The sequence below is a fragment of the Osmerus eperlanus genome, unplaced genomic scaffold, assembly GCF_963692335.1.
Source record: "Osmerus eperlanus unplaced genomic scaffold, fOsmEpe2.1 SCAFFOLD_875, whole genome shotgun sequence".
Lineage (NCBI taxonomy): Eukaryota > Metazoa > Chordata > Actinopteri > Osmeriformes > Osmeridae > Osmerus > Osmerus eperlanus.
In genome coordinates this window covers 1-9,997 of record NW_026911125.1, presented here as the reverse complement: position 1 = coordinate 9,997, position 9,997 = coordinate 1, and the positions used below count along the sequence as shown (strand labels likewise).

General features: G+C 53.4%; 1 protein-coding gene across 1 annotated transcript; it reads right to left on the bottom strand.

The window, feature by feature from the left end:
* Window positions 1–1,976: 1,976 nt before the first annotated feature.
* On the bottom strand, window positions 1,977–9,907 carry LOC134015660 (protein sidekick-2-like; the record flags this gene model as incomplete). Its single annotated transcript, XM_062455229.1, has 11 exons — window positions 1,977–2,073; window positions 2,602–2,796; window positions 4,145–4,260; window positions 4,760–4,941; window positions 5,411–5,551; window positions 6,684–6,831; window positions 6,984–7,120; window positions 7,965–8,141; window positions 8,859–8,961; window positions 9,429–9,596; window positions 9,791–9,907. Coding segments are annotated over 10 exons (1,379 nt in total), but the record flags the coding sequence as incomplete, so codon positions are not given.
* Window positions 9,908–9,997: the final 90 nt, after the last annotated feature.

Genomic DNA, 9,997 nt, shown 5'->3' with positions numbered 1-9,997 from the left:
GAACAAGAGTCAGTAAGGCAGACACCTGTTCCATGAACACAGTGAGTATGTTTCTGGGAGTTTACTTCTGTGCCACAGTGTCCTCTGGTGGCCTACAAAAAGGGTACCTCGCTTAAAATGTGTTTGTATGCATTTGGGGTAGCCTCTCCCTTGACAGTCTGATATCACTTTAAGCAGACAACAGAAGCAGATGATACCGGATTAGACGTGGGGAAATCACTTTTCACAATTGCTATTAGGTTTTCTCTATTTGAAGGGTAAGATCCAATATTCCATCGCTCTGTTTGGGACAACAGTTTTCTAAACTGTTGATTTCTTGAACGCCCACAGGGAATATAGCAAGACTCAAGAACAAGGTGAGAGGATTTTTGTTTATTAGTTGGTATTTGATTCCCTCCCACCCCCTCTTCCTCCTTCCTCCCCTCTCCCCCCCCTCTCCCCCCCCCCCCTCTCTCTCTCTCTCTCTCTCTCTCTGTCCCTCTCTCATCCACCCACCCTACATCCCTTCCTCTCTCTCACACAAGTGTTGTTTGGTGCAAAGAAAATGACTAATAGCATTGCTAGCACACAGGTCCTTTCATCAGTCACCTGGATATATTCTCTCATTCCAACCCCCCCCCCCCCCCCCAATACCACACCACCACCCCCCCACCCCCATCCCATCTATAAATCCTATTTATGGCGATGGCCATGAACAGCAACCTGCATCTGTGCTGGCCGGAGAGTCAAACAATCACACACAGGGAAGCCGTTAGCATGCAGGCCCTGAGAGTGAGGCCATTCACTCCTAATGAAAGAGCAGACGGTATATCAAGGGCCATAACATCAGCAGAGCTAAATCCACAGGGTGTGAATACCTAACAAAAGCCAACAGAATGTTCTCTAGAGTCAAGCCTCAGCCACATAACCAGTCGTTATACAGCGAGTTAATCGCGACTCAGAAAACTCTAAGTGTTGCTCTATGGACTGCGCCTCAGTGCACCAGAGTTTTATACAGCATTTTTCAAGACATAGAGTGGCGATGATAGGGCCAATGCAATAGTCCATTGACTGGAGGTATTGTATTTTCTATTATACTCCGTATTGCCTTTTAATACGAAGTCGTAAACTGGAATTACCCTAAATGGTCTCGGAGGGATATTATTTCTGCGGCTGTGGGACGGGAATGGATTTTAATCTGCTTCTTGGTGTGTTAAAGGGCTGGAATAGTCTGGGGCGTGCTTCTTCATGGATCTGTCACAGTCAGTGTTGGTCCGGACTGGATGAGGTGGAGGTACAGGTGGAGGGGATGTGGATGGAGGCCGTGTTTATGTCTGTGGAGGGGGTGGATGGTGGATGGAGGCCGTGTCGATATCTGTGGAGGGGGTGGATGTGGATGGAGGCCGTGTTGATGTCTGTGGAAGGGGTGGATGGTGGATGGAGGCCGTGTCGATATCTGTGGAGGGGGTGGATGCGAACGTGCAGGTGGAGGTGTCTGCGGCTCCTGACCAGGTGGACTCCCGAGGAGATGGGTGGAGGAGGACAGCTGGCCCTGGCCCTTGGAGGTCATGGCCGGCCACCCTCGATGGTGTAGGTGGTGAGGGCGGTGAGGCCCGTGACCCGGTACTCCAGCGTGACGTTGGGGAGGTAGTGGGTGACCCGAGTGTTGGTGCGGTTGAAACTCCTCCCAGGAGATACGTAACCTGAGGAGCAGGAAGTGAGAGAGACAGACAGAGAGAGAGAGAGGGAGAGAGAGGGAGAGAGAGAGAGAGAGAGAGAGAGAGAGAGAGAGAGGAGAGAGATGAGAGAGAGAGAGAGATGAGAGAGAGAGAGAGAGAGAGAGAGAGAGAGAGAGAGAGAGAGTAAATGACGGAAGGAGAACCATTACCCCATGAGAATGAGAGTGAAGCTTGGTACATGTGACATCCTGTGAGAGGGGCTTGCACAACGACACAGGGGTTGCTGAGGACATGGTGTGCAGAGGGGGGTCGGTACCTGTCAGTACTCCGTTCTTCTCGTGCGGTTCCCTCCAGCTGACCTTCAGCGAGGTGTCCAGGATCTCAGTGAAGCTCAGGTGGCCCACGGCTCCAGGGGCTGAAGTGAGCAGGACCACAATCCATCAATCAATGGATGAATCAATCGCTCAAATCGATAGATGCCATCCACGTTTGCACATGCATAATCTAATTTGAATAATAGATGTTTACTATGTATGTCCGGTCTTGATAACAAAGCTTTTGGTGCCAATTAGATCTAAGATTCCAATTTCGCTTTGAAGATATCAACCTAATTATGTTTATACGGAAAGAATGCAAAAATGCTCTTGATTGGAACATCTGTTACATTAGGCTGTGTATCATTGAGTCTGTGTGTGTGTGTGTTTAGGTGTCTGTGTCTGTCAGTGTGTTTTAGGGTAGCTTCTTTGTGTCTGTTTGTGTGTCTGTGTGTGTCTGTGTGTGTCTGTGTGCCTGATTCTATGTGTGTAGGTCCTGTCTGGTTTCGTGTGCTTGGAGGGTGTGTGTGCGTGCGTGTGTGATCTGTGTGCTTGACAGCGTGTGCGTGTGTGTGTGTGTGCCTGAGTGCGTGTGCTTGGAAGTGTGTTGGTGTGTGTGTCTAACTCACTGTCCTCATGTGTCCTCAGGCCCTTGGCAGGGCTGCGAGGCCCATCTCCAGGAGTGGTGAAGCACAGCACTGAGGTGAAGTACTCTGTGAACTTCTTCAGTCCCGTCACATAGCCCAAATGCATGCTGTCTTGGAAATTAGGCGCGCCGTTACCATGGTGACCTCGTCCTCGTGTCCCGGCTCCCATGCCAAGAGCTGGAAGAAAAAGCAACACAAAAAAAAAGAAACAGGATGAAGAAAAATGTCACAAATGGACTTGTACTACTCTCAAAAATGGACTTGTAATACGTGTGGTTGACAGTGAACCTACTCTGGTCATTTGGCATCCTGCGCAATAACCTAGAAGGGTCCATGAGAAACAGCTGAGTGTGTGTCTGTGTGTGTGTGTGTAAGATGGAAGGAATCCAGGACAGAGGAGTGGGCTGAGGGGCCAAACTCAGATTAGGGGACCTGAAAGAGACTGAGTGGACCACAGCGAGCCAAAAGAAGGAGCAGCCAATTCAATGTTTAGGATACCACGCAGAACCGTGAAGAGTGTTTCTATACTGGTGTTCAGGCCAGCAGCTCACCCCCGCCCCCTTCTATCTGTCTCTCCATCTGTTCTCTCCTTTCTCTCTCAGTTTTTTCTCTCTCCCTTCTCTCTTTCGGTTTCCCTCCCCCTTCTCTCTCTGTCTCTTCCTGTTTCCCTCCCCCTTCTCTCTTTCTCTCTCTCTCTCTCTCTTCCTGTTTCCCTCCCCCTTCTCTCTTTCTCTCTTCCTGTTTCCCTCCCCCTTCTCTCTCTGTCTCTTCCTGTTTCCCTCCCCCTTCTCTCTCTGTCTCTTCCTGTTTCCCTCCCCCTTCTCTCTCTGTCTCTTCCTGTTTCCCTCCCCGTTCACTCTCTCTCACCGTCTTACTCTTTCTATCACCCCCTGCTTCTTTTCCTTTCTCTCCATGTCTTTCTCCCAACCGCCCGCTCTCTCTCTCCTTGCCTCTTTCTCTTGCTCACTGAGGGAGTCCTCGGTCTAGGTTTACATGACAAGCAGGTGTACAGAGTGACCTGAATCATACCTCTTCGAGAATCCAGACATAATCTTATGAACTCTCCGTAGCTTGGGGTAGGAACCAACACTTTCACGTAATTCCTTCCATAAATAGCAAAAGGAAAGTGGATCTATATTCCTGAGAGCCAGGCGCCTAAACTCCTTTTAGAAAGCTGCATCCATCACACACAAACACACACACACACACACACACACACACACACACACCCCTACAACACCCACAGATGAATGAGAGGTAAAGCCTAAAACAAGATTCCCCGACATTGCCGGAGGGGATCAACATAGAACCCCTGGAGACAAGGGATGGATGAGCCCCGACACAGGGGGAGACAGAGGGCCGGGGAGGGATGGAAACGCCAGGGAGCCATCTCTCAGCGAGGCTGGAAATGACTCACAAACACTCGCCCTCTCCAGACGCTCCAGTCCCTCCTCCCCCACCCCCTCACCACCCTTCTTCCCCTCCCAGCATCCCTCATCCCTCTTCTCCCTCTCTCGCCTCTCACCTTGTATCCCTGGTTGATGCCGTTGATGAACTGGGGATTGGGGGCGGCCCAGGTGAAACGGATGGTCGTGGAGTTGACGGCCTCCGCCTGCACGTTGCCGGGGGCGATGGTGGGCACTGAGGGAGCGAGGGACAGGTGATAGAGAGAAACAAAAAAGTGGAGAGGGAATGGTGTGAGAGGAGATTGTAGAAAAGGCAGCCGGGGCTCTTTCCGAGGTGTCGAGAGAAGTCAGTTCCCCCGTGGAGCAGTGACTGGGTCGTTCTGGTTCAGGGAGGTCTGGACATCTTTTCTTCACATTGCGAGGTGTTTCTGCTAGAATCCTCTAAAGCAGAGTGAAGGCCTTCCACACAGCAGTCCACCGAACTCTCCGAACATACCAGTAAACAACCAGTGCTAGGCACTGTACAATCACCTCAGGATATGAAATTCCCATGAAATGTAAATGTCTAAACATACATATTTTCAGCTGTGATGATTTGAGACCTAATAGAATACATCCCTTACAACCCTTCAACATTGACAACTCTGTCGCAGAGCCTTACTCAAACGTACTCATTTCAGTCAGTGTGAGTGACAAGCCCGGGGAACCAACGAGGAAGCGCCGTGTGAACTCACCTCCCTGCAGCGTCCACTCGGTGACCTTGTGGCTGAAGGTGCCCAGCCCTGCGGCGTTGTAAGCCGCCACCTCAATCTCGTAGTTGGTCCAAATGATGAGCTCCTCCAGGAGAAGGTTGGTCACGTCGGGGTTGGAGATGTTCTTGGTCTGGTAGTCCACAGGCAGGCCCGTCAGGCTGTACCTGAGACAAGCACGAGACGGTTTGGCGAGCGGTTCTGCTTTCGGCCCGGCCCAGGTAATCGAGCGGTAACGCTTTTTTGCTGCGCGGCCCCCATAGGGACAGGATAGGACTCCTATCTGTGAGCACCGCCGCTATTTCTCCCGGCGAAAAACGCCCTGACGCGTTTCCTAACGTTTCCCACGAGCTGAAGTACAGTTGGCGCAGCAGCAGGGGGAGACATAGCGCCGGTGCACAGCTCTCCAAGCAGACGAATGACGACATGAGCAAGCACATTCGAGCGCGTACTTACACTCCTTAAGTCATGGGAGACAGAGTAATTAAAACGTGCACAATAACCGCTAATGAACTCAAATGGCTCATTACAACGACAGCTCATTAACGGTCGCCGCGCGAATGACTCAAAAGCCCTTTTTCCTCTGTTGTGGTTAATAGAGGAGTGGGGGAGGAGTGGGGGGAGAGGGGGTCGTACCGGACACAGTAGCCTCGGAGGACCCCGTTCTGGTGGCTCTCAGGGGGGGGCTGCCACTGGATCATGATGGACTGGTTGGTGCGTCCGCTGGCGATCACGTTCTGAGGGGGGGCGCTGGGGGGCTCCTCCGGGAGAGACACCCTGTGGGAGGGGAAGAGGGAGGACAAGGAGGAGGTCAGGAAGGCGAGGGACGGAGGGAGGGACGGAGGGAGTTGACGAGCCCACGGAGCTCATTGAGACAGCGCCGTGGAACAGACAGACGTGGAACAGACAGCTTCTTCCCACCTGCAGGCTTGGTTGTTGTTGTTTTTTATCCACGCTCTCTCTCTCTCTCTCTCTCTCCCTGTTTGTCTTTATCTCTCTCTCTCTCTCTCTCTCTCTCTCTCTCTCTCTCTCTCTCTCTCTCTCTCTCTCAGCCTGTCTAAGTGTGTTTCCCCTGTCTTGTTTGAAAGGTGTAGTCAGCGCATAGCTTTTCCGTAGCGTTCGAATCAGACCTGTCGTCCAGTAATGCAGGGTGTACGGGGATGGACTAGCACCACCCAGCTGCACTGAGCCACGCAAATCAATTCAAGCACATCAGCCCCTATACTCTTATCCTGTCAGGAGACCAGGGAGAGACACGACAGATGAGGCGCTGGGGAGAGGGGTGGGTTGGAGGGTGAGTGGGCGGGCGGGGATAAAGGTAGGTTGGATTGAGTAGGTTGGTGGGTGGGTGTTGGGGGGGGGGGGGGGGTTGAATGGTTGCCATTTAGGATCAAAACCAGGCATTAAAGTGACTGGCTGCGGATCCCCTGCGAAGAGAGAGATGGGGGCCCTACCCCCCACCGAACACCCCTCCTCCACCAACCCCTGTAGCTTCCCTGGGGTGGCGGGGGCTGACAGGATGAGCCGGCGTGGCAAGGCGAGGAGGGGACAGCGATGAGGGACGGCCTCGTACGAGCCCGAGGAGAATCTTCACTGACTCCTCAGACACACAGACCCTTGTGCGAGACTGTAAGTGTGTAAGTGTTGCGTGTGCTCGTGTGTGTGTTCACGAGTGCCCCCTCCTGATCCCACATGCAGATAAACACACTTCAGACATTCACAATGGGACTACAGATTACACGGCGGTTGTCAAGGAGACCGAGGCTTTGCTTTGAGGTCAGACTGGGCTGGGCTGATGTAAAACGCCGCCTCAACAAACGACACTAGGGTCGGCTATGAGAGACGCTCCTGTAAGGTTGGGCCTAGATGGGTGGAGTTTAGGACCCTGGGGGGGCGTTGCTGGTCGTACCGTTCCGTCTCCTTGCTGAACTGGCCCTTGCCCACGTCGTTGACGGCACACAGGCGGAACTGGTAGGAGCGCGCCGGGATGAGACCACTGACCGTCACAGCGGTGGACTCTGGGTCGATGTACGCCAGCAGGATAGCCCAGGGAGCGTCTGGGACAGAGAGGGAGGGAGAGATAAACAGGGAGGGAGGGATAGAGAGGGTGGGAGAAAGATTGAGAGAGAGAGGAAGAGAGAGTTTGAGGGAGTTACCTCGCCTCGCGCGCCACACACAAACGCGCGGACCCACGCGGGCAGCTACTCACTGTTCTCGGAGACCTCCAGGATGTAGCGTATGAGGGGGCTGTTGCCATCGAAGGGCTGGGCCCAGGTCAGGTTGATGGCCCTCTTCTCCGTGGAGCTCAGCCTGGCTGAGGGGTTCTCTGGTGCGTGAGGCAGCTGCCTGGAGGACCAGGGGACAGGGCAGAGACAGGGTCAGACAGACAGGTGGGTGGGCGGGCGGGCGGGCAGTCAGTCAGGCCAATTAGTCAGTCAGGTCGATAACACAATCAGTCAGCCCGACAGTCAGCCAGTTCGTCCGTCAGTCCATCACACGGTCAGTCGGTAAGAACATAATTTAGTGGCTGGGGGAGAGAGATGATAAAGATATAAAAAGTGAGGCGGGGCGGAGCGGGGGAGAGGCACGGGGGAGGAGGGGTGAGGCAGGGATTGAGAGAGGTGTCCGGGGGCCTCGCGCCTAACCACCTGGGACGAGAATGAGCAGACAGAAGGACAGGAACACGTGTGACATCCTGGTGAAAATGAGTCAGCGACGCAGACAGCGAAGGTGTGGAGATAGGTGAGGATATCGACCCCCGCGAGAGAGAGACAGAGAGACAGAGAGAGAGAGAGAGAGAGAGAGAGAGAGATAGACAGAGAGAGAGAGAGAAACACAGAGAGAGAAAGTGGGGGGAAAGAGAGATTGATGGAGAGGAAAAGGGAGAGAGGGACACACAAAGAAATAAACTGAAAGAAAGAGAGAGAGAGAGAGAGAGAGAGATAGAGAGAGAGATAGAGAGAGAGAGAGAGAAAGAGAGACGGAGAGAGAAACGTAGAGGGAGAGAGCAGAGGAAAGACAGAGGGATAAAGACAGAAACACAGCGGGAGAGAACGAGTGAGGGCATGAGCATGTCTGGGAGAGATAACGACACACACACACACACACACACACAGACAGGCCTGCTTTCAGAGTGACAGAAGGGACAGAAAACGAGGAGGAGGAGGAGGAGGAGGAGTAATCGTCGTACCTGACCCGCAGGTGGGCACTGCGGGAGTCGTTCCCCCCCACCGAGGTCACTCTGCAGGTGTAGGTGCCGATGTCTCCGGACCAGGTCTGGGAGATGTGCAGGGTGCCATCGGTCTCCAGCCGGATCCGAGGGATGGACTGAGCGTTGATGACGGTGCCCTCCTTCTCCCACACGTACCTGACCGGGGGACAACGCAGAGAACCGGCGACTTTACGACACTTTACGACACTCTGGAACGCTTTACGGCAAAGGGAAGGGGACCGTAAACGTGCTTGATCGCACCCAGAAGGTGTGACAGAGAGACTGTTCATACGCGACAGATGCTATGGGTCTGCGTCATCTTCACCTGCTCCGACATGATGTGTTCAGCGAACATGGTGCATGTCCATGTAACACCTTGGGTAACAGGTGTGTCTGAGCCTGAGTCATTTGGCAAGGGTGGACAGAGCAAATTCTGTCAGAGTTCTCATCAGACCTGAGGCCCGGTTGAAACACCTCTCAAATGAGCAGCACACAGGAACAAGACCAGACACACACACAAGCGTGTGTACGCACACCCACACACACACCCACACTGGGGCTGTCATGAGCTTCGGAAGAGGCAGAATGGACTTTTGAAATGGACTGGTGACTTCAAATGCCAATTTACTGACTCAGAGCAGTAGGCATGGAGGCTGGAGGCCAGAAGGGAAGACTGTTGGGGCCCAGGAGGCTGGTCTGGGTCAGTCAGTGGAGAGGCCAGGTGGGGATGTGGGGAGGGGGGGGGGGGGCATCCTTGTGACGAAACACACAGTGTTCGAAGACCATGCGTTTGCACAAAAAATCTGTAAGAAAATATATATTTTCTTTCTTTTGTTTGTTTGCGCGTGTTGTGCGTGTGTGTGTGAGTCATACCTGATGGTGACACTGGGGTCATGGGTCACCCCACAAGTCAGCGTTGCCTTGGTTCCCTTGATGACACTCTGGTCCTGAGGGGGGCTGGTTATGCGGGTGCGGGCTGGAGGGCACAGAGAGGGGACACACCGACAAGTCTGGTGATCTGTACTAACATCTGCTCATGTGTTTCACTCGAACGAGGAATCCAAATGGGTGCGAGTTTCCCAGAGCGTAAACAAAGGAAGCAAATGCAGTCTCCACACTGCCAAGCTACCTGAGTCAATTGAAACGGAGCAATATCTTTGCCAGCTGCTTGGGTCTTTTTTTGGCATGCTGACAATGTCTTACACACACACACACGCACACACACACGTACACACACGTTGACCCGTATACACCTCTCACGCACACACATCACACACACACACGTTGCCTACACAGGACACGCACAGACACAGAGACTGTGAACAAACACATCAACGACATGCACATAACACGCATACGTTGCACACACAAACGCCCGTACGTACGTCGACCTATTTACAGTGTACATGACGTAAACACACACACACACACACACACACTCACCCCACACCACCAGGTCGGCGGCGGCCTCGTCGATCCCCCTGGAGTTGCTGGCCATGCAGGTGTAGGTGCCTGCGTCTGAGATGTGTGAGGGAGAGATGAGCAGGCTGCCAGACTCCAGCAGAGTAAACCTGGGGAGCTGGACCGAGCCGCTGGCCAGTACACGCTCACCTGGACACACACACGCACGCACACACACACACACACGGGCAGACTGTTAACGAAGTCTGTTCACGGAAGATCCCGCATGTGTTTAGAATGACAATCGATGCATTGATATGCAGTGTGGTGAATGACATGCTGTTTGTGCATGGCTGGGGCTGTCCCCGTGTGTCTGCGTGTGTCCGTGTGTGTGTGAGAGTGACCTTTCTGCCAGGTGATGGCTGGTCTGGGGGCACCAGAGGTCTCACAGTGCAGGATGACTGACATGCCGTCAATCACTGTGCTGTCTGCCGGCCCTGCTGTGATGTTGGGGGCGATGCCTGAGGGGAGACACACACACACACACACACAGAGACTGATGAGAGAGTGGTTCATGACAGAGAACATATTCACGGTGTACATAACTCTGC